This window comes from Quercus lobata, chromosome 12 (assembly GCF_001633185.2).
Source record: "Quercus lobata isolate SW786 chromosome 12, ValleyOak3.0 Primary Assembly, whole genome shotgun sequence".
Lineage (NCBI taxonomy): Eukaryota > Viridiplantae > Streptophyta > Magnoliopsida > Fagales > Fagaceae > Quercus > Quercus lobata.
This window is the reverse complement of record NC_044915.1, coordinates 24,210,845-24,235,812: the sequence shown is the minus strand read 5'-3', so window position 1 is coordinate 24,235,812 and position 24,968 is coordinate 24,210,845. Positions and strand designations below refer to the sequence as shown.

At 33.3% G+C, this 24,968-nt stretch overlaps 1 protein-coding gene and 1 long non-coding RNA gene across 3 annotated transcripts; both read right to left on the bottom strand.

Annotated features, from left to right (window-relative positions):
• Positions 1-1,759, bottom strand: LOC115970858. The gene is made up of 2 exons (XR_004087163.1): positions 1,446-1,759; positions 1-462 (listed from the first exon to the last, which is right to left on the bottom strand). It is a non-coding gene; the product is annotated as an uncharacterized LOC115970858 (long non-coding RNA).
• A 2,775-nt stretch (positions 1,760-4,534) lies between these two features.
• Positions 4,535-8,361, bottom strand: LOC115971086 (protein TRANSPORT INHIBITOR RESPONSE 1-like). Of its 2 annotated transcripts, XM_031090776.1 has the most exons (4): positions 7,663-8,361; positions 6,188-6,707; positions 5,229-6,067; positions 4,535-5,151 (listed from the first exon to the last, which is right to left on the bottom strand). In XM_031090776.1, the coding sequence occupies exons 1-3, from the start codon at positions 8,127-8,129 to the stop codon at positions 5,270-5,272; spliced, it is 1,785 nt and encodes a 594-aa protein (XP_030946636.1). In that variant the 5' UTR covers positions 8,130-8,361; the 3' UTR covers positions 4,535-5,151; positions 5,229-5,269. The 2 variants fall into 2 exon arrangements, with proteins under 2 accessions (XP_030946636.1, XP_030946635.1); XM_031090775.1 differs by having other exon boundaries at positions 4,535-6,067; positions 7,663-8,360.
• Positions 8,362-24,968: the final 16,607 nt, after the last annotated feature.

Below are 24,968 nucleotides of genomic sequence, written 5' to 3'. Positions count from 1 at the left end.
AAAAAGGAAGAAACTCTCATCATTTTATTAAAAGATTCACTGCAGCAAAACATTCTCTGCAATCAGACAAATAAGTCAGTGACTTGCAGTCACTTTTTTGTACCCATAACATGAACCATATCACTACGAAAACCCCCTATGTGTACTATTGACCAGGGTCATCATATCCAAAATAAAGACCAAAAACTAAAAACTATGAAGGGAAATTCAGACAGACCAAAAGTACATCAAGCCCGAGGATCTTCAACAAAGAAAGTTGTCACTTGTCAAGGACTCAAGCATAGCGATGAAAAGCAATTACAGCCCGCCTTGGAGTTGGAGGTCTGCTGCAGATGATCATAAGGGTCATAGCTATCACCAACGCCACCAGCAGTCCCATAAAATCCAAACCTTCAGCTGCTAATTCCGAGCACACAAGCTTTCCCATCACCAAAGCTTCAAACAAGAACCTCCCCGCAACTCCTTTGCCAAGATAGAAGAAGAAAGAATCACATATGCCTTAGAAAAATGAGATTGTAGTAGTATTTATTAATCTATTGAAGTCAACTAAGACCAAGACTTGAAAAATTCTTAATATGTTCACGCATGATTAATATGAAGATTCTAGGAAAAAGAATAACGTCGTTGAATTATTGTTGAAAATGGATGACTTCATACCGTGACACCGTCATACGCCAATACCAACCTAGAAAGCTCAATGTGAATAGACTGGTTTTACGTTATTTATTGAATTTGAGGGTTGGTAATTGTAAGTTCAAAATTATTGGTTTCCTGGCGGCCTTTCAGTGTTGAAAAAGTCAGTTTGTGTGACACGATTATGCCAGTAAGTCCAAAACTGATATAAACAGATGTGACTGACTGACTTGGCGTATACTACACCCGGTTTGCATCAAATTTTTTTCTTTTTAGAAGTTGGGCTCACACAGTTCAACTGGGCTTCTTCTCCCATCTAGAAAGGAGAGGTGAAAGCCCATAGAACTCTTTTAGGTGAAAGTATAAGCCCAGATTTGTTGCAAAATGGGGTTCAAGTTTCTATGTGAGCCATGACTCCCACTCCCACGGCCACAGGCACGGGTCCCTTTACCACTTCTTCAAGAATAGGAATAGAATGTGCACTCTGGAGTGCCATGACAATGAAATGTGATAGAGCAATTCCTTCAAATACAAGTTCAAGAACCCAGACATGTGCAAGTGCAGTGCAGCCAGTCCTGGTCACACAGGAACTAGGACTAAAATGCTACCCAATATTCCTGAATGATAATAAATCTTTAGCAAAAGTAAATATACACATAATAGAATGCAAGAACTGAAATCCTGTTGTACGAAAACCAACTTCGATTTATGGTATATGGTAAAAAATGGAATTGTTATAAAGTATGAACACAAAAAATCTAGCTTTTTCAGCATAGGACTGTAAATGACAATTCATAGAATTGGATTCCAACCTGAATTTCTTTCTATGCTTTGGCAGGCTGCAATCATTGTATCACAGAAGTTTGGAAGCCACAATCATGATGCACACATATCGGGCTCATTTGGGAGTCATGTTGCAAATTTCGCTAGTTTGGTACCAAGGAAATGGGCCATCTAAAAACTGAACCAATGCAACTTTAACTGAACCATTAGTGTAACTTTATAATACAAAGCATGAATCAGTAACTGTGATATAATAATGAGTGTGGGGTGAAAGAATAAAATCAGAGTGATGAAATCAGCAAAAGAAATCAAAGTAATAGTAATAAGAGAATATAAATGATGGTGATCATCAATAGAAAACGTGTGGCCATCATCAACCAATAAAATTTCTGGAATTTCATTACGCCAGCCACTTTCACACAATGGTTACCTCTCTTTCACTTTTTTTTTTTCTAAATTTTAATTTATTTTTTAGTTGGGTCAGTCTTGTGGGGTTGAGGGTGTCTGTGTTATGTTATTGTCTGTCTACCTGTCCTGATTTCTTTCTGTTTTTCTTTTCTTTTATAAAATTTTGTTTATATACTTTATCTCATCTAAATATATGTTAATCTCTGTGGCTATCTGATATTCAAATTTCACATAGGAGGCTCATGTACAACACTACAACTTTGGTTGCTGGGTCATTTATCAGGTTGTGGTGTGGTGTAGAAAAGCGAGCGTGAATGTAGCAAAAAGTTGTGGACACCATCCAATGTCACTGAATCTATCACGTGGCTCACCAGTCGAGGCCCTCTCTCTCTCTCTCACTCTCTCTCTCTCCAATGAAATTGAACAAAAAGTGAAAGTTACCATACTAAGATAGAACATTTAACTAGAGGTGCACTTTTCATGCAACTGACGGTAAAATTCTTGGCCTTTTTTACTTTCATTACCTGTTTGTCCTCCTCTATAATAAGAAGCTCCATATTTTGCTGGGTGGTAATTGCTGGTTGGTAATCTATGTGCTTAAAAGTACCTCAGTCCATTCCAGAAATTTATGTGCAGTGTCCAAATGTACCTTAGAATTTTAGACCTTAAACTGTACAATTTCGATGTCTTTTACCCCAAATATTAAGAACTGCACCAATCCCATATCAGAAATTGAACCAAAACCAGACCTCACACCTTAACACCACATGCCTCCTGTTCCTTCTCCACCTTACTGAGACTTTGATGACAATGTCATTTACTTTCGATATATCTCTCTTATTAGTTCTATATACAAAACTTTACCAAGTCAACTTAGAAAAAAATCACAAGTAGCGAAAGCTGCATACCAGACACATGAACTTGATTTCTAATTTTCCAACTTTGAACAACCATTTTATACGTCTCTCCTTTATTGTTATTTTTTTTCTTAATCCTTAATAACAAACAGAAGCTCAAAAAGAGTGATCTATCATAGCAACAATATGATAGGCCAACCCTTTTCTTTCTCCTTTTTCTTTTTTAATATACATATTTCCCATATCTAGTAGCTGAAATTTTCTTCTCCCATGTCCCATGTGTAGTGTGTACAATTGAATTCGAAATGGATAATACAGTGACGAGCAACAACCATACAAGAAGTCAACTGGAATAGACGAAAATTTTGCAATCATGGGTAATCATAAGAAAACAGTACAAGTGTATGCACATGCCTTAACAGTCTCAAATGACCAATTCAACGGACTAAACCTCTACTGGACAAAATGCATTTCTATGGAGAGAAGGGAGAGGGGGAAAAAGTAGGGCTAGTATATGACCGTATGGAAAATGAGGGGCAAGAAAAATGGGAGATTCTGGCCCTTTACCCTTAATTTTTAAAAAAATTGACAATATGCCCCTGTTTGCAAACTATATAGGAGCGTGCCCCTGTTTTTATACTCGATTATCCTAAAATCGAGTTCAATTAAATACTCGATTTGTAGAAAATCGAGTTATGCCCGATCAAACTTAAAAAAGAAAAAAAAAATTGTATGGAACTCGAGTTTCAGGAAATCGAGTTCCATGCGAAAAAAAATTTTATAAGTGTAATCACCCCATATTCAGGGAGCCCTATAGTCACGTTTTTAATCCCTATAGTGACGTTTTAAAGTCCTATAGCAGCGTTTTCCTGCAAATTTTTTAAAAGTGTGATTGGCCCATATTCAGGGTGCCCTATAGTGGCGTTTTTAAGCCCTGTAGTGACGTTTTAAAGTCCTATAGTGGCATTTTCCTGCAAAAAAATTTTGTAAGTGTAATCGCTCTGTTCTGGGAGCCCTATAGTGGCGTTTTTTAAGCCCTATAGTGACGTTTTAGGGCCCTATAGCGGCGTTTTCCTGCAAAATTTTTTTATAAGTCTCCATACCTGGTTCAAGCGGCCCTATAGTGGCGTTTTTAAGCCCTATAGTGACGTTTTGGAACTCGACTTCCCTAAAATCGAGTTCCATGCTTTTTTTTTTTTTTTTTTTAGTTTTATTTGGCGTAAATCGATTTTCTATGAATCGAGTATTTCTTTGAAACTCGATTTTAAGTTAATCGAGTATCGAAACAGGGGCATATCCCTATATAGCTTCGAAACAGGAGCATATTGCTAAATTTTTTAAAAATTAAGGGCAAAAGGCTAGAATCTCTAGAAAAATGAGGGATGGTATTGGTAGCACATGTGAGTAATACGCTAGACAAGGCAAGTTATTTAACCAAATTATAATTACTGCTTTACTGGTTGAGAGAGAGAGAGAGAGAGCAAAGGAGAACCCCCTGTGAAAGAAAGTGGAAACTGGAAAGAAAGATCGAACAAATTGGAATACAGCGGAACTTCGAAGACTACTAGGGACCCCAGCAAAATTTGATCAACATCAAAAATATGCCAAAAGAGGCAAAACCTTCCTTCGAAACTTAAAAAAGAGAGGTCTTTCCCAGCAAGTCTAAAAAATGAAAACCTGCAAGTTGGGGGGTTGCACTAGAAAAAGAGAGCTTGGACCACGAACTACATATAAAAATACAACCTTTACCCACCATACATTGGTTCTACACTTTTAGACAATGGATATGGTGCATTATAATTCAAACAATAAACAGAAGATTGATAGTAACCAAGAAAATGGCACTCAACTGGTAAACCTCTAAAAGGTTGAAAGAATGATAATTAAATTCAACATTACAAGTACAATTACAGAAATGTATTAGAACATGAAATCTTATTCTGTCAGTAGGTAACACCGACACAACTGAGTCCAAAAGACAATAATTCCTGATGAAAACAAGGAAATATGAATGCATAAACATGCAGAAGTCTGCAAATAGTATACATGCTTCCTGCCGAATAAAATTACAACTCTTTTTGATACACATACAACAACAAGAGTTTTAACTCCTCTTATTAATCACTAATTAGTATCCCATAGCTCAGCCAAGTGTAAAATGAGTGGCAATCGAGCTCTTGATCCTCTGTATACCCTTCCCAACCTTGCTCCCACTCCAATCAAGGCTGCAATTATATTAAACTACATAAAAGTAAATGCGAAAAAATTTAGGACCAACCCAAGGGGTTGGCCAAGTTGGTTGGACTCTTGGTCTCAAAATGCTTGTTCTGGGCTCGACTAGGTGTGCTCCCTAGTTCGAGTCCTGCTACCTGTACTTTGAAAAGAATTTCTTGGGTCAGTGCTTTACCCCTTCATGGACCTACCCGGCACAAACAGTGAATAGTCTTTGGTTGAAAACCTTGAGGAAAAACTGTGGGAAACCAAAAAAAAAAAATTTAGTACCAATGTACCATATAGACCATATACCTGCTATACCCATGCACACACCTGGGGTTTGATTTAAGGGGCATAACACATGGGGATAGCAGTCAGGAAAGCCCCAATGCAGAATCTTTATCCTTTGTCCAAACAAAACCAGGCATGTCAAATCTTGGTCCAGAGACAGTCCTATATATGTAGAGCTTCTCAACTGGACAGCTTTCTGGTCTTGAATCTGGGGGGCCCCTCTCATCAATAACCTCAACATTAAGCATCGGCATCTTCTGACCTAGCAGCTTACATGCTCCGAAACTCACAGAGCAAGAAGACATCCAAAGGGATCGCATTGTCTCCAGCTTTGCAGCATTGGCCAAAAGAGCCTTGTCACCAAAGGGGCAGTCCCTAATCTCAAGTTTTCTAAGGTTTTCACAACCAGAGAGTACATGATGGAGCCCCAGATCACTATCTCCAGCAAAAGCCACAGACAGCATCTCTAATTTTTTGCCATAAGTCCCAATGTACTTAAACACTCGATCAGTAAGAAGACCAGAAAGGGAAAGCCGCCTTAGATCCTTGCAGTGCTCAACAATGGCTCCAAATCCCACATCAAGTGGTTCAAGGGTAAGGTAATCAGGAGTCCGTGGCTCAATAATACAAAGACGAAACCTTGTCATGTTAGGTCGATTCCTGGCAATGGTCCTTAAGGCCTCATTAGACATTTGACGGCAGAAGTACAGAACTGAATGCAGCTTTGGGCAGCCTTCAGAAACAGAGACAAGTCCCTGTTCTGTCAACAATACATTTGGTTCTGCACCAAATGGCTCTGACGGAAATACCCTCAATTCTCGAAGATACTTGCAAGATGCTGCAAGTTCTTCTAGGCCCAAGTCTTCAATGTAATCCAGCACCTGTAGTCATGTTCTCAGTCAATACAGGAACAAATAAGCAACAGGAACATGTTTGTGTCCAACACTAGGACCATAAAACAAGTAAATTTTGAAAAACATCATATATAAAACCAGACATACCCATAATTTCTGCAAATTCTGACATTGGCTAACTAGCTTGATAAGATCAGAACTTTGGATAGTGGCTGCATAGCTCAAGTTCAACGACGTTAACCTAGGACAGATAGGATAAACAACTGGAAGATAACCTGGGGCTACATCCCAAAAACCAGACAGGCTCTTAAGTTCTTTGCACCCAGAGAATGCCCCCGATAGGTTCGAGAAAACATCCGGTGGCGAGAAAACATCTGGTCGCAAGTCAGACGCTTCCCCAGTGCCTAACTCAACCAACTGAGGTGCCCGACGAAGTAGGATTGCAAGCCTGTCAAAGGGCACGGCACGATTGAGCCGAAGAGTCCTCAGGTTGGGGCACCTACCCACCAGGCATTCCAAGGCTGTGAAGCTCACCTCAGAGTTCAAACAGGCAATGTTAAGGGACACCAGTGAGGTGTAGTTATCAGGAAAACGGCTGAGCCAATGTCCACTAGACTGATTCAAGTCCTCCACTTCACTCTCCCTCAAGTCCAGCTCTCTCAAATTCCTTTAATGCATCAATAAATACAAAAAAATTACAAACACTTCTACTAATATTACCACATCAAGCAATTGAGCATAACCAACCCATATTTTACAAAACTCTTAACTATCTACAAATATAAACAAGTTCGTAATTTGTCCCCTTATATATCATCCACAATGACAAAGATCATTTTTTTATTTCTGGGTAAGTAGCATTGAAACACATTACAACACAAAAGCAAATCATTTATTGTTTTCCAATCTAAGAACCCAGATTCCCAGAACCCCAAAACAGAAAATTAAAAAAATTATTTAAAAAAAAAAAACAAACATTGTTCACATTGTTACATATATCTTACAAAACTCTTAACCGTCCACAAACATAAACAAGCTTGTAACTTGGTCCCCTTATATATCATCCACAATGACAAAGATCACTTTTTTTTTTTTTTTTGGGTAAGTATCGATGAAACACATTACCACCCAGAAGCAAATCATTTATTGTTTTTAATCTAAGAACCCAGATTCCCAGAACCCCAAAACAAAACAAAAAATCAAACTATTATTCCCTAAAAGCAAACAAACACAATCAGAAACTAGTACAAACAGAATCTTCCTTAAATCAACATTTTAACTCAAACAACAAGATTCATTCATTTGACCACCAATTACTTAAAAGTAAGAAGAAGAAAAAAAAGTGAACAACCCCACCTCACCCCAGAAAAAAGAAAAAATAGAACCCAAGTAATCTTGACTAGATTTTCCACATTAACCAGTGTCCTCCCAGATCTACAATACAGAAAAAAATGTAAATAAAGCAAAGTAACATTAACTATAACTGAAAACCAAAACACATTTTTACTAAAAAGAAAAAACAACAATGCAACAAAACCCAAGTTTAGTCTTCAACATTTTCAACTAAAAACCAGATCTTCAACACAAAAAGTTTGAATCTTTCAATTTGGGTTAAGCTAAACCTGCAATCAGCAGCAATGGCAGCAAGTCCTTTAGTCGAAAAACCTTCACAAGAAGAAAGCACAAGAACCTTAAAGTTCTTGAACGACTTAGAAATGAGTTTCAAGGTGTCGTCCGAGATGACCATGCGCTTCAACCGAATCTCTTCGAGCCCAGGATAAGCCTTGGAAGCCGCCTCGATCCACGGGGCCACGTAGGCGCCCCAACCTTCGGGTACGAGGTTGAAATCAGCGAAGTGTGGCTTACCTTTGAGCTCCAAACACCTCACGTCCGGGAACCGTTTGATCAAGATCGCGGGGCTGACAGCGTAGCAGTTGCCCACGAACACTCTCCTCCGGCTCCAACGTTCGATCTCGTACCACGATTGACACACGGTCGAGATCGCGTTCCTGTCTCTGTCTCTCTCTATGAAAGAGAACACGTGTTCCAACACTTCTTCAGGGAACGAACTACCCATCATCATCTTCATGTAAAAAATTAAAATTAAAAAAATAAACACAACACAACACAAACACAGTTTTTTTTTTTTTTTTTTTGGTTTTCAAAGCTCAGAGAGAGAGAGTTTCCAAAGTGACACACACACAAAGTGAGGCAAAGCTATACTGTTAGATCTGAGAGTGCATTTCACAATATATGAGCGAGAGAGAGAGAGAGAGAGAGAGAGAGAGAGAGAGAGAGAGAAGAGGATAAGGATTATTTGTTTGTGCTGTGTTGTGTTGTGTTGTGCTGTTGTGTCATGTGTGTATGGGGGGTCGAGGTTAGAATATAACCAGGGTTAAAGAAATGAGGGTGTGATGGAGGGTTGCGATTGTGACACGTGTAGGGTTGGATTTTTATGTTATCCATTTTGGTGACGAACGTGAGCCGCATGAAAAAATAAAAAGAGAGAGAGAGAGGTGTACGTGAAGAGTGTTGAGTGTTGAGTGTTGAGTGTTGAGAATGAATTTGGGTTTAAGTTTTAGTTGGGTATCCCCTTAAACAAGTCGGTCCGAACTGAGTATTAAACAAGTATCACTTTCACTTTAAGTCGAGCTGAGAACTAAACTCTCGAATCCAAAATAAATTTGAGATTATTAGTGAGATTGGGAAAATTTTGTAAAGTGTTATGATGTGAAGCGTAATGGGGTGGATGAAAGGGAATCTCATGATTCGGATTGCACGGCTGGATCTGAGGCCGAGGATATTGCGGGGACCACTAAATTTTGGAGACAAATTATATAAAACAAGAAAATTTAAATTCTAAAAAAATAAAAAGAGAGAGAGAAGAAATTTATTAAAAACAAAAAAAAAAAAAAAAAGGAAAAACAGAAGGGGAGGTTAAAAATAATGAGGAATGATATGATGTGAAGTGTGTTATGATGACATCATGGGGCGTCCAATCATACGTGACTATTTTGATCTATCATTCAGTCTCTATAGAATAGAGAGGAATAGATAGATAGATAGATAGATATAGATGGGTACTCTTACCCATAATATGATTTTGTACCGGGTAACATCACCATTTGTGCATTTCCGACGGGCCATGCATGGTTGGTATAAAGAGTGATGTTAAAGTGTGATTAGTGGCGAGTTGACATAATTTTGGCATAATTAGGGACACATAATTTGGCATAATTTTGTACCATAACTTGTTAGGTGGCGAGTTATAATTAGTTAAAGTGTGATGGTAGGACATATGAGGATACACCTTTACCAATCACAATTCACCATATAGTGAGTTGTGACATAAAATTGTGTCAAATTATGTATCCCTAGTCTTACTCTTTGTATAATTGCCCTTATAATGTATCATCTACTATTTTTTTCCTTTTTTTTAATGATCTAATTGTTTGTTCAAAAAACAAAATTATATAATTGTTGTGCTAACAAATTATTATTAGAGCATTCGCACAGTGGGTGCAAAATACAAATTGTGTAAAAATTTGCAAAATATAGCATAAAATAGACTGCATCAGTGCTTATATAGTGTACAATATAAAAAATTGTTAGTGTTCTCTTTGAAAACTAGTTATGTCTACTATAATAAAAGAATGGCATGCAGTATTAACAGGCACTGTAAGTGTTTGTTAAAAAATTGTTTCAGTTAAATCTTTGTGCTTTATGTTAAATTTTTTATTAGTTTTATAGAGTATAGAGTATAGATTATAGAGCCAATAAATCTTACTTTTTGAGATTCATATGTCACTTTAATAATATTTTCAACCTCTCATAAATTCACGCTAATTTTTTTATCAGCTCCCACAATAATTAATTTGTAATGAGCACTTTACTGTTTGGGTTTCTAAGTTTCATCACTTTATTGCAATCTCATTTATTAATTCAAATGGGCTACGATTGTGTTTTAGAGGAGGGTTGATAAACCAAATATCTATCTTAAACTTTTTGTTTTCTAGTTTTGTAAAGTTTATATTTGAAATTGGTGTATTATTGTTTTGATAATAAAAAAGTATTAATTTTAAGTATAAATGATTCAGTCTTACTTCACTTCTTTTAAGTATAACTCTGCATTTGCTCACATTTAGTGAATAAGTAAATCAACAAATAAGTAGATTCAAATGCACACAATTTTAAGCTAGTTTTATTTTTAATTAATTAATGTAGATATATAAACTAGTTTTGTGATCATTCAAAAACCTATTGTGTGAAATATAAATTATGCACTGTGCCACAAATTTAATTCAATAATCTATTTTTTTAACTAAATAGATTATTCTTCTTCAAAAAAAAAAAAAAAAAAAAAAAAAAAGGAGATTATGATAACAAGATCTTGGCATGATTAATTGATGGCTAGTGTTTATTTTTAATTTTTTACAAGTACTTGAGAAAGAAAATGAAAAATCATAGTGCAAGGAAAGAATAAATCATGATTTCGTTATGGAAGCCTTATCATTAAGAAAAAGTTAAAAATGAAAAGCTTGTTAACCCAAATGAATGGTCATAATAATGAAGCTCAGAAAATTGATTAAAGTACACAAAAACAACTGCACGTAGCATCTTAATCAAGACCTTTTATACAGTGTACGGATAGAAGAAGGTAATGCAGCAGATATTTTTTTTTTTTACACGTACACCCAAAAAAAGAAGGGCCAAAAATAAATAAAAAATAAAAACCCTAAAGTGAGTAGTAACTTCCTTTTGATTCTTTACCACATAGTTTCTAAAAAAAAAAAAAAGATTCTTTCCACATATGGTAAAAATCTAAAAAAACAAAATTATTGGACCCCAATGATGTAAAAATGTCGAATTTAGCCTCTGTTGAATTATTAGTTTCACATAAATTGGGGGGGTACTCCTGTCAGTCTGTGAAAAGGACATAGTATTATGGGGTCGTATTGGTTCAGCATGGAGTTTCTGGACCTGTCATTTTTTGTGCCTTAAAAAAAAAATCAACGGTCCAGATTCTTTACCTTTTAAGAGAAACCATCTAGACCGTTGGTCCCGTTTTGTTGTTTTTTGCTCAACATTGTTGTTGTCTCTTAGCAAAGCATTGGTTTAGCAAAGCGAAAAGTGTTTCATAAAATATTGTCCAATTTTATCTCAGAAATTTAGGAGTATTATTATTAATAAAGAGAAAATTTAACTTATAGTTTAGGAGCATTAGTTTAGAGAACATTTTTAAAAACTTTTTTTTTTTTAAAGAGTTTCAACCACGTTCTTGATGATTGTTCTTTATCATCAAATCAAAACATCAATTGATTTTTGGTGTAAGTGGAGATTGAATCTCAGATTTCTTATTCAACGACAAAAGACTTTACTAATTGAGATAAATGCAACCCACTTTTAGAAACTTTTTATAAGAAAAGAAAAAAGTAATTAATATTTTTACAATTTTTTATATTTTCCATAAAAGTAATATCAAAAGTTTTCTAAAATTGTTAATTAACAAATGCCCTAATTAAGGGCACCTGTTAACACTACTCTTATTATAAATAAATAAATCCGTTTCTTTAAATTTCAATTAGAATATTTTATTAGCTAGCTGAGTTGGCTTGCACGTAAAGTCGATTTTTAATTGGTGAGAAATCGTGATTAAGATTAATAAAAAAAGGGGTTCTGATTAATTAATTAAAAATGAATGGGATTTAATTATTAAGCCCACGCTTGGTTCTCCGGGAATCTCTCTTCCCCCTCGAGTGGAATGGCTTGGACTTTGCTGTATATTTTGTAGTGATGCCACTCACTTGCTAACACTTTGAAAAATGTTTATTGGAAACCGATTTCTAGGAGATATAAGCAAAGAAAAAATTAATTAAAAAAAGAATGAGAAATAAGCATACCCTTTGCCTTGATTGATGCCTTGGTATCATTTGATTAATCAAATTTTTATGACTTCGGGATAAACTTAATAGTGTTTTTTTTTTTTTTCAATTTTTTTAAAAGAATAGTACTATTACATATGCTTTGGTATTCTATGTTAATCACCTACACGTGAAGCAGCAAAACCAATGTCGAGGAATTGAAAAAATGAAAATGCGAAAAAAAGAAGAAGAAGAAAACTCTCTCATACGTGACAGCGGAGCGAAATGCATGCCGGTACACATGCTATTTACTCATGGCAAAGTTTTTTTTGTTCATCGATTTGTGTTGAAATTGTGTTTGAAGCACAAAAGTCTTTATAGTATTACTATAAACCACACAAAGCCCGTAACTAATAAGATGGGAGTTTGAGTGGGATCCAAGTAGAGTTCGAGCTATATGAAAAAGAAAAAAAAAATATATATATATATATATATATTTAGTTTTACGTTTACGTGAAATATATATTTAATTTTCTATTTGGTTTGACATTTTAAGAGATTAAAATGGCGTATTTAAAATTAAAATCTTTGTTTTATATTCACAACTCTTCATAACTTTTTTACGAATGTTCATTTTAAATTCAAAACACAATTTTTCAACTTTTTATACAAAAGAATCTTATATACTTTTAAATGTGTTAATTTAAAGCATACAATTTCATTCATTAGACATTAAAACCTCTATTATTCTCCATTATATGTAACAATAATGGAGCAAATGTTAGCACCATAATACACCTAAAAAAAACTACACCATTTTATCACTTGCCAACTCTACGCCAAAGCATTTAATTCCTCGTACATTATTAAATTTGTTATTAATTTATAGAGAGAGAGAGAGAGAGAGAGAGAGTAAATTCAAAAGAAACCATTACATGGGCTCTCTCAATCTATAGCTATGTTTCTTCTGAATTTCCTTCTTATTCGTACCTTTAACACTTATGAAAGTATTTTCTCCACACACAAAAAAAAAAAAAAAACACAAACACTTATGAAGGTACCTTAAATTTTTATTATTTTGGGTACGTAAAGATGCTAGAATTTATGTTGTTTATGCTCAAGCTAGCATATTTAACACATCTCGTAAATAGTATCACATGCATGCACAAGCGTTTCTTCCTCATATGAGAGTCAGAGATAGAGAGATAGATGAAGGACGGGGAATAAATAGGATGCTAGATGAAAACGTATATACCATATTGTATATGCTAGAATAAATATGAAAAAAAATGTATAAAATCAGAATAAGAGAACACGAGAATTATGTGGTTCAGCATTGTTGGCCTACATAAAAAAAAAAAAAAAAAAAAAAAAAAAAAAAAAAAAAAAAAAAAAAAAAGACTACATTTTTAGTAGAAGTGAATTTAAATGACTAATATATCTAATATATTTTGAACACTTTTGATTTTCCTTCTTATTCGTGCCTTTAAAACTTATGAAGGTACCTTAAGTTTGTATTAATTTGGGTACGTAAATGTACTAGAATTTATGATGTTTATGCCCAATAGTAATGAGTAGATTCTAGCTTGCACAATTTAACACCCCAAAACAATAACATTGATCATCAGTACTCCTTGTACGTAGTACAACATCGATGCGCAACATTTATTCCTTATTTGAGAGAGAGAGATATGATGCAAGGACATACATACTGATTCATTCATGGTTTGTTTTAGTTTCTACTGAGTTTCTTCATATTTGAGTTTGTACTTTGTACAATCTATGGAAGTAATTAATAAAACAATGTTACTTTAGGTGTGTATAGGCGCTAGCATTTGCTACTTATTAATGGAATTGTCATATGGAGTAATTATATTGTCGTATGGATAAAAGGAAATAATTCAATTTTTTGAATGTGTAAGACTTTTTTCTTTTAGACTTTAACCTTTTTAATTTTGCATTTCTAAGTAGGGTGTAATAAAATAAAAAAAAATTTAATGTTTGATGCTTTGTTATATCAAACTTGTCAGTGCTATAAAATCCACGCAAGTCAACTTTACCATAATACATTATCGTTTCAAAAGAAAAATCAAGTGGAATCTTTTGCATAATTAGTAGATTAACGAAATTCTATGCATCAATAGCACAACAAACACAAGTAAAAACTCACCCCCAAAAAACAAAAAATCAATTCCAATTGATAAGAACACACAAGGATTGATTTTGATATATGAAAAAGCTTTATAGAGTAGCATTGTATACTGCAATTGATGGAAACTTTAGAAAACAAAAAAAAAAGGGAAAGAAACTAAAAAAATCACATCAATCTTTTCCTTTTTTTTTTTTTTTTTTTTTGGGAGGAGAGGAGGGCAAAATCTTTTCTAAACGTCATTTTCTGGGGGTAGAAAGTCGAAAACTTTTTTTTTTTTTTTTTTTATGAAAGAAAGTCGAAAACATATATATATATATATAGATAGCATTCACTCTTTTCCTTGTATATTCTTATTCCCCGTGGACCCTAATCTTTTGAGCTTATAGATTAAAAAAGTGGGGACAAGAGTGTTAAGCACATATAGCGCGTCTCAATCATTATTTACTACTATCTTTTCTTCTTCTTTTTTTGAGAATCTACTGCCTATCATATAGGTCATAAAAAGTAAAATCTATTTTGTCTATGTTCTCCTTTCCTTTAAAAAATTAAAGTTAAAATAAAACACAAAGTGTGTATGAATATGAATATAACTTCCTCTCCATTCAGCCCAAAAAAAAAAAATTCCTCTCTCTTCCTCCTTTTTCTATTAAATATTATCATTAGTTTGAGATAGCTTACTTTTATTAGTTTTTTGTGTTTAAAAATTAAAAAATAATCCAGATAAAATTCTAGTTGTACCTTTTTTTTCTTTTTTTCTTTTTTTGAGAGACAAATCTAGTTGTGCCTAAAAGGCTAAAACATGATATTAAAAAACTATATATAAGCTTGCGATGAAAACAAGCTGATTCTTAAATTTATTCAAACATACACGGAGAACATTAATGTACTTGCATAAATAGGGAAAATATATATATAAATATATATATATATATATTTTCCCCTCATAGATGGAGTACTTAATTACCACATGACAACAACCAAAAAAAAAAAAGTTGATGGTGGAAAAGTCCAAAATAAAAGATTTCCAGACATATTACTATTACTAAACTCAGTATGTTTTATAATTTCATAAAGAAAAAGGCAAAAATAGCACAGATTTAATTGCAAATAAAAGCACACAAATGTCACTATTATCAGGAGCACCTGAAACTGAAAGTGTACATTAATTAATCCTTTTTTTTTAAGCAAGTCATAAGTCATGAATAAGCCCCATGACTCTGTATATATAGTACCACTGCACATCATCAATTGATACAAACAAAATCATAGAAATTAGCATCACGTGACAGAAAGCTAAGTTCGATTATGTTAATGTTTCAAAAAATGACTTTTTATTAGTGGAAGAGTCTCAATCTTATAATTAATTAAAGCTTAATTAAGCTCCATCTCTCTCTGATATTCATGTGCATATACTTCCAAAATGTGTAACAGTGTATCTCTTATATTAAATAAATTAAAAAAAAAAAAACCCATATAGTAGAGAGCCTTTTTCTAAGCTGAAATATAGTTTGTGTGAGCATAGAGCAAAGGCTTGGGGCAAGCTTTTGTTGACCAAAACTTGATAAGAGAGCGGGGGCCTCTCATTTTGACTACTGTATAATATGGCTCCCACATAGGCACATCTTTATAAAAATGATGCACCAACGACTCTTTTTAATAATTTTATTTTGAGGATTATAATCATCGACTAAGGAACCTTTGACTATTTATAGCCATGATAAATGGTGAAAGGCTAAAATAAGTTAATACTAATTATTATTTCATCTATCATTCAATTTCAATCAACCTTTTTGTTTTGATTTTTTTTGTTGGGGGGGGGGGGGTCTAAATGATTTGAAGTATATAAATGTTAATAATCTGAAATTAATTTAAATAGTGACAAACATGGTAGCTATATAAAGTATACAAAATTTGAAATTCAAAATTAAGTCATTAATGAGAAAATTGAATTGATAGGATCCAATATCAATTTGTGAGATTTGATTTTGTTGAATGACTAAATCTATGAGTCCTACCCAAACTATTATTGCTTGATTGATTACTGTGTGTTGTTATGATTTAGATAGTTATAGCCATAATGATCATAATTGACTTAGTTACATTATTAATAGAGAAAAGTTATATGGGGCCTATTCAGCATAATTTTAATTTTCGGCTTCAAAAAAGTATTTTAAGTGTTTCGATCTAGTGTTTAGAAGAGGGAATACATTGTGTTTTGGTCTCCTTTTTTTTTTTTTTTTTTTTTTTTTTTAAATAGTAGGTTAATAATCTCCAAGTTCCTCTATACATAGCTAGATATATTACAGTCCTAAATTTACTCTCTCAAATGAAAGACAGATCCTACTTTTGTAAAGTTGAATAGTTAGATAAGCTTTTTGTTGAAGTTTTATTTTCTTATTTGTTAAAAGTCGACAAAAATAAAATTATGCTTAAAAAAAAGTTTTAAAAAAATGTACATAAACAAATATGCTAAAAAAGAAAGAAAGAAAATTTAACTCACCTTTAGACGCAGAAAACACACTAATGTTATAATTGTATTTTGAAAAAATAATCTGAACTCACCTTTAGACACAGAAAACACACTAACATTCTTGAAATAAAGTTTTCAAACTCACAATCAAAAATCACTTTTCAAACATGGAATTATGCTTGTAAGTTCAATTACTTCGTTTAATAATTAATGTTAGGTAACTGTCAATGAAGATCAAACAAAAATATCTCTCTGTCTGCCAAAAATTTTCCGCATCTTTTTTTATCTTTTTTCTTCTTTTGCTTCCAAGCGTAAAAACAAAGATTTGAAATTGTCCAACACTACTTACTACCAAAAAAGAAAAAAGATTGGGAGAAATTACACATGTTAATGGGTATTCGATTTCACTCATTAAGGGGTAATCGAGCGGATCTCACTGCATTGGGAAATGAAAAAGGCCAATAAACAAATACCGATTCCCTAAAGAAAGTTGATCAATTGCAATAAACAAACTCTATCTTAACCAATCCGCTTTCTTAATATATAAATTTTCTTCAACACTTTTATAAAATTAAATGATTCTTTAACAAATATTTTTAAAACACCCGTTAACCGAACTTGCTTAATATATAAACTTTATGTTATCTTTATTTAATTTTGTTAAAAAAAATAGTCCAAAAAACTTATCCGATAGCAAGAATCTTTGGTTTTTACCCAATCAAGTGTAGCCCAAAGTTTGACATTTCCTACGAGGGAGCAAAAAATGAGTGGACTAACCCCTCATCCCCTAGTTCATAAATAAAAAAATAAAATAAAATAACCCACAAAGTAAAATTGACTAACTAAAAAAAAAAAAAAACCAAATCTTATTACAAAGCCCAAAAACTGTGCTTTTCTGGGGCCCCCAATCCATCAAACAAAAAACTGGCTTGAGGTGTGAGTAGATTTAGATGGTGGCCAAAGCCAAGTGTGCCTGCCCCTATTGCCGGCCTGCAACGTCCAATCAAACCTTAGAGATTGTGACACCAACTTTTGCTTTTCTTTTTCTTTCTTACTTAGCGTGAAGTTGAGCTTTACAAAACTTTTTACATTGTGGTTTTGACGCAAAAATAGAAAAAAGAAGATAGCTTTACAAAAGTTAACAGCCCTGATATGATTATCACCGACAGTAACCTCTCTTCAAAACTTTTTACGTATGTCTTTCTACTTACGTGTCCTTCTCTCATTTGCTCTCACTTTCCCTTTCATAAATAATAGTTGACTGTGTTTTTCTTTTTATTAATTACTATATTGTAAACGTTGTATTCTTTATTAGTATTTTTTTTCCTAACCCAAAATATTACTTCGGAACTTAGGGGGTATTAGGTATGATATTATAAGTAATATTTTTCAGTTTTTAAACAATATTATATATATTTTTATATAATTTTTTACTTATGCATATTTTTTTAAAAATGTAAATAACACTATTAGAATAATGTCAGCAAACGCCGTCTTAGACTTTTGACGAAGCAAAGGGTTGCAATGTTACCTAATTTTTTGGGTCTAATCAAGTGTAGATGATGACACTTGGCGATATGGGTATTATTGTGCTTATGTGGGTCATGGATATGCTAAGATTAGAAGGAATATAGATTAGAGTCATTAGACTTAATTGGTTTGACCAAGAATAAAGCACAATTGAAATGTGGGCATAGGATCTTGAGGATAATCTTAAACAAAGACTTTTATCTACGAAGTGAATGTGATAAACGAATTTAGACCTTGGTAATAAGTTGTTAGAACTTAGAAGTAATTGCTTAGAAAAAAACATATAAAAGTTGTTAGAAGTTAGGTTCAGTTTAGACCAACCAAAGCATAAGTTAAGCCTTGAGTCAGAATGTGATCCAGCCTTGAGATATTATTATTGACCTCAATTTTGATGGTAAGATATTACAAATTATTTTAAAATAAGTGAAGATATGATTACTAGCTTAATGAGGTATTATTGCTTTTTTTTTTTTTTTTTTTATGTGAAAAAGATATGTGAGAAATTGAGAACTCTTTTTCAAATCATCAAGCAGTTTTGGCAAGTAGTACACACCTCTTTCTTTTTAATTGGTGGGGAATGAGCATTTTAATCCGAATTCTACTCATTTATTTTTTTTTTTTTTGAAAGAATTGAACAATATTATTGAACTATAAAACTATTAACAATACCTTAAAGTAATTATTAATACTAGAAAAAATTATAATGATGTAGGTAGTAGTTGGTTTAGAAAATAATTTTTATGACAACATACATAAACCCATAAGCTGAAGATGGCTATTTTTTTAAAGCTATTATTGGATATATATGATTATCCGACGATAAGATAATTGTTTCATCGCTAGTTATAAGTTGTATCACATTTGAACATGTTTTATCAATTTTTTTTATTTTTACAAAACAGTAATATTTATTAGAACACACAAACACAAAAATAGTATATAGAGTTTCTTCGCTAAATGAAAAGAAAAATGAAATAAAGAAAGGATTTTTATAAATTTTGATTAGGTTTTTCTTCCCTAAATGAAAAGAAAAATGAAATAAAGAAAGGCTTTTCCTAAAATTTGATTAGGTTTGGGATAAGGTATATATGCATCTGAGCATGAGAATATTAATGACCCAAAAAGGAGAAAAAAGATACCAGTTTCTATCCACTTAATTATGACTCGTGCAACACTTTTTTTTATGACTCGTGCACAACTTTGGTTGTGATTCTTATGAACTACTATTAAGTTAGTGGATACATAGATATGATTTTAACAAATAGTAATAAACGAGTTGAAAAAAAAAAAAAAGCCTTGCCAATGTGAAGTAAGCAAAGCATGAAACATGAAAAAGTGCTTCTTCAACATCTGATTAGCTTAGCCATATTTCAAAGAAATATGGAGCAGTTGCCTCTCCTATAGAACCATAGTCTCACACCAGTTGTTGATTTCACCAACAAAAGTAGCAGAGCCCATGTTCTATAAAAATTGTCTTTCTAAAAACCCTTTTTAGCTAGTTGGTCCACTATAAGACAAATTTAGATTCGGCATGCTTGAGTTTGATCAAATAAACTATACTGTTAAACTAGTCAATAGTCATGCATGATTTGGTAGAAATTATAGATTCTGATTTTGTTTTGACAAATTGGGCTAATGACACAAAGTACACCCACATGACTATTTTGAAACATACCACACAAAAGATGGCAAAAGTGGTAGCTAGCTAGGCATTCATATTGTTCTAAGGTGTGTGACCTTTTTCTCTAGCTCCAGCCAATTGTCATAAAGGACTTAAATGGTGTTATAAAAATGCAAAAGTATAGTTATTACCATTAATTGCTAGTATGACCCGTTATGATTAGTGTATAAAAATGTGGGGTTACTTAAAATATCCAACCACAACAAGCCATATTAACGTTTGTGAAGAAAAAAAACTGCGAACAAAAAATTGTACACTTAGGCTGCGTTTGAATCGACTTCAAAGTGATTCCGGAAATGATTTTCCGGAAAATAGGTGTGTTTGGTTGGTCCGGAAAATTCTATTTTCCGGAAATTGAAATCCGTTGACCGAAAAAAAAGGCCTTTGACCACGGAAATCAATTACCACTTCTATTTTCACTTCAAAGGATTTCCGGAAAAAGAGAGAGAGAGAGAGAGCGCGCGCGCGTGAGAGGAGAAGACCAGTCCGCGCCGATCTCCAGTCCGAGCTCCAGTCCGCGAGAGGATAAGACCAATTCGACGACGGCGATCGACGCTTCGCGAGATCGCGCCGTCGATCGCGATCTCGCCTTCGTGAGATCGCGCCGGATCGAGATCGTGATCGACGGCGCGATCTCGCGAAGCGTCGTTCACGAGATCGCGCCGTTGATCGCGATCTCGCATTTGCGAGATCGCGCCGGATCGAGATCGCGCCGTCGCGAGATCGCGATCTCGGATCGCGATCGTGTTTTCTGGATTTGTGTTTTCTGGGTTGTGGCTTGTGTCTGGATTTGTGTTTTCCTTTCTTCTTTTCCAAACACTAGAAAATATTTTCTGGAAAATTTTTTGAAATGCAACCAAACACACAGAAATATTTTCCTTTTCCAGAAATTAGCATTTCCGAAAAATATGTATTTTCCGGAAAACATTTTACGGCAACCAAACACAGCCTTATTCCTTAGCATTACTCATGAAAATGCGAGTTGAATAAGATAGAGACATAAAAATGTTTGAAAATTCAACCCTCTTCAAGTGGGTGCACAAAGGCACAAAATAGTTAATGGTAAACATCAAGTGATATATGCGGTAAGTTTTAAGGACCCACTAGTTGGGAAACTCTCTATCACACACACAATGATATAGCTTTGAGTTATCAATTCCTTCTGTAGGTTTTTAACAGTATGTATCATGGTCCCCTGCTAAACTCATTTCTTTCATTTAATGGCCCCCTTGTGGTCCTGATTATGAATCCCCTTCCCTGATGGATACAAGGGCTATAATTCATTGATTAAGTTACTTTTGGCCACTCATGGTCCCCCTAATATATGTGGACCACTCATCCAATGGTCAATCTGTCCAAAAGCCTTTGCTTCTGGGGACCAATTTTTTTTCTCTCTTTTTTCTTGTGACATTGATTTCTTTGTGTGCCATGCACAAGAGGCTGATATTGATATCCCAGGTGAAGGGCCATCCGGGGAATATGATATACCAGCTTGACTAGAAATGAAAAGATTGGGGGTACTGATATAAGGCCCAACAGTGCCAAGAATCTATCTAAAATGGTTTCTACTATATGAAAGTACATCTATAATTTTAGCAATAATGGGTTAAGTAATGGAACATGCTAATAGTGAAGCTTGATTTATAATCAAGTGAAATGATAAACTGTTCAAATTACTATATATTCACTTAATAAAACCTTTTTTTTTTTTGGGTAATAAACAAGTAAATATTTGATCCCCCAATTTTCTTTTTCAGGGGCATGGGTTAGGGGAGCAATAAGGGTCTATTTAAGGCTAGAATCTAACCTATGTCTTAAATTCCCACACTACTACACTCTATATGTTTATATTTGGATGACAGAGGAATAAAATTGAGCTCCACAATTGTTGCTGCACAACTTGAATGCTTGTATGCTTGAATTTAAGCTCCCAGCTGCATGTAAGGAAAAAAAACATTATTGTTGCTGCAATGATTATTAGTTAAGTTCTGCCATCTTTGTTCACACAATTTTTTGTTTTTTTGTTTTTATAAATAATTATTGAGGTGATATGTTATGATTGATACTAATAAAAATGATAGAAATGAAAGATCTATCTAAAAATGATACTAATTAAATCACAATTTATTATCTCAATAATTGTGAACATTTTTGTGTCTTATTGGATGTACGATAACTCCCATTTTCCTCACAAGTTGCTAATAATTTTCTGAAAATGGAAGATCCAAAAACCTGTCCAAATTAAGGAGTAGACAGCTTTACACCACTAAATCACAAATGCTTGTTCTAAAAGTCTAAACAAAAACCACCCAAATTCAAAGTCCTATATCTCTCCTTTAAATGGCTTCCAGGCCCTACTTTCCACTTGTATCAACAATCGGTCACAAAAAAAAAAAATGCATGTATTATTGTATTCTTTTTCATTATTACTCATTTATAGTATTTAAAAATCCCATCACTTTAGCTTGAGCTAGTCCACATCTCTCTCTCTCTCACAAAGTTTATACAACCATCATTAATTGTATATAGGTACGTGGCGGTGAGGGGCGGCATATGCTTTTTTGAAGATAGCTTGTATCATATAATCATGGTGTTATTTTTCATGTTTATGGGCACCAATACTTTCAATCTCCACAAACACGTGGATTGTGGAAATTTAATGTATGGCAATTTTTTTGGATCTCTTTCTCATAATACTATAGATATTGGACCATGTCGTTAGGAAGCTCAAGTTGTTGAAAATTGATATGATATGCATAATTGTCCTTGACATTATTTTTTTCTTTTCAGTGCTAGTAGTTGTGTACACGGTATACAGAAAAAACACACACACACACACACAAGAAATAAACTATATTATTGTACTACCAATTCCTCAGTGGATACGTTTTGAGTACATAACTCTATGACTTGGTCTTAAAAAAAAACAAAAAATAGATTACTCTCTGTTTTATGGAAGTTGACCTAAATGAACATGATCTTAATTAAGAGTTGTTTTGTTGAAATGTTCATTACTTATTTGTTTAAACTTGAAAGTGTGTATAGCTCTAAGATATTACACCACCCAATAACTTGTTATAGAATTTATATTTTCAAAATCTCATCGTTGAATTACATGTTCTATATGTTTTTAACATATATGCCAATTTTCATACCAATCGAATTTAATTTACCATTCGATTTATAAACTATCTTTTATGCATTATTTTAAGAGTAATCCTACAGACACAAACTATTTTACAACATTTTTATAAAGTGTTGATATAGCCAAACTCTTATTGGTTTTTATCTAGACCTACCATTAATATCACATTTTCATTTACCAATAATTACTCACCACATCAGCAATTTGTAAAAAAATTTGTAAAATAGTTTGTATCTTTAACATTATTCTTATTTTAAACTACAAAAACTTGAATTTAAACAATTGATTGATGACATGGCTATTGACATCCAATTAAAAAAATATTGGGTGGTGTAACATTGTTTAAAGTCACAACAAGTGTAACTTGAACTCAACCTCTCTCTATATATATAATTCAATATTTATAATGGGGGTGCATTTAAACATTGGAGATATTCATTGAAAATCACTAGAAAGTGTCAATTGAATTATAGCACAAAGATACAATAATTTTTTTTTTTTTAAAGAATGGAAAAGTTAACGGATGTCCTATAGCCATTGATTTAGAAACAAATTTTTAAAATATTTTATGGGAAAATGATAAACAATTTTTTTGACAGATTTTTATATTTTTTATTAAAATTGTATCAAAACTTTCTTAAAATAGTTTATTAACAATTACTTTAAGGACATCCGTTAACATGAACCAACAAAGAAAATTTTGAAAATACTATATATAAGTGAATAAACTAACCAAAAGAAGAAAGAAATCCAATGGTTCAACTGTTTAAGTATGGCCTTTATGCATATCAAAAAACCAAAAAGTATATGGTCTCTATGGAAATGCCTGGCAGGCCCATTAAGATCTGGGCTTATGAGAAAACCATTACTGGCCTGAGAGAACAATCACAAGTTTGGGTCCAACACCATGATTGAATGTAAAGGAGCTTGGATTTAATGGTCCTTTAAATAACTACCAAACCCAAACCTTCGAACAAAACAACAACGAAATTGAGTTGAAGAGTTGTCTATTGGGCCAATGGGCCTTAGACTCAGTCGGCCATTCTAAATAATTAATGATTGCTAGTAGGATTGGGCCTCAGACTCTCAGTTGGGTCCGTATCAATATTACCTATTGGGTCAAATTCGCAAAAAAAAAAAAAGGGGCCTAGTAGTAATAGTCATCTCTCACTAACCAAAATACATAAAACCATAAGGGCACTATTGCAAATTCTCAAAACAATAAATACATCTTATTTGTTTTCAGTCTCAGAGTTCAGAAACCAAACCCTAATCAAACCAGACCTTCATATGTTCCTCAAAAATTCACTGTAAGTCATTAGTTTGGGCAATCCAATCACGCTCTTGTTTGGTTGCCTATAAACACTTGGTTCAGAAAACCAAAAATGATTTTATTTTATTTTTGTTTTGTTATGTTTTTGTTCTTCCCTATTTTATTTTTCTTTTAATTATTATTTTGGGTTTGAGAAACAAGAATCTTATCCCATCTGAGCATAATTCAATTGGGTTTTTTTTTTTTTTTTTTAATTTGGAAGTGTAAAGATTCAATTTTTTTTTAAGCCTAGGAACAGAGCAGAAATTGATATGATTGCTTAGAGTTTAAAGATTTTACTTTGATTTCTGATTTTGGGGATAGCTGAATTTGCTTTTGAATTTTTTGTTCTTTTTGGGTGGAAATTGTTATTTGCTGATGATGACAAACATTAAGGCATGAGCAGCAACAATATTATTTGCGCACTGTGTAGGAATTACTACATGGGTTGTTTGTTGCAAATGAAGAATGTGCCAAAATGCTAATCTGAGGCTCTCACTTGTGCATTCTACTTTTGTAGAAGGCACTGTATGAAAAAAATTTTAATTTTCTTTTATTAAGGAATTTTTCCCATTGTTAGAGACAATGGAAAAACTGCGTTCTTAAGATTTACAGGAACTCCAAATGTCTTTGTTTCTGTTATTGTCCTCTGTTTATTCACTTCAGTTAAACTGGCTTAGATGTTATGGTGGGATTGACTTAATGGCACTAAAAACCCAAAGCTGTGGTTGATTTTAGAATGATTGAAGAAGGACAAAATGGAGATCCAGAAATGGC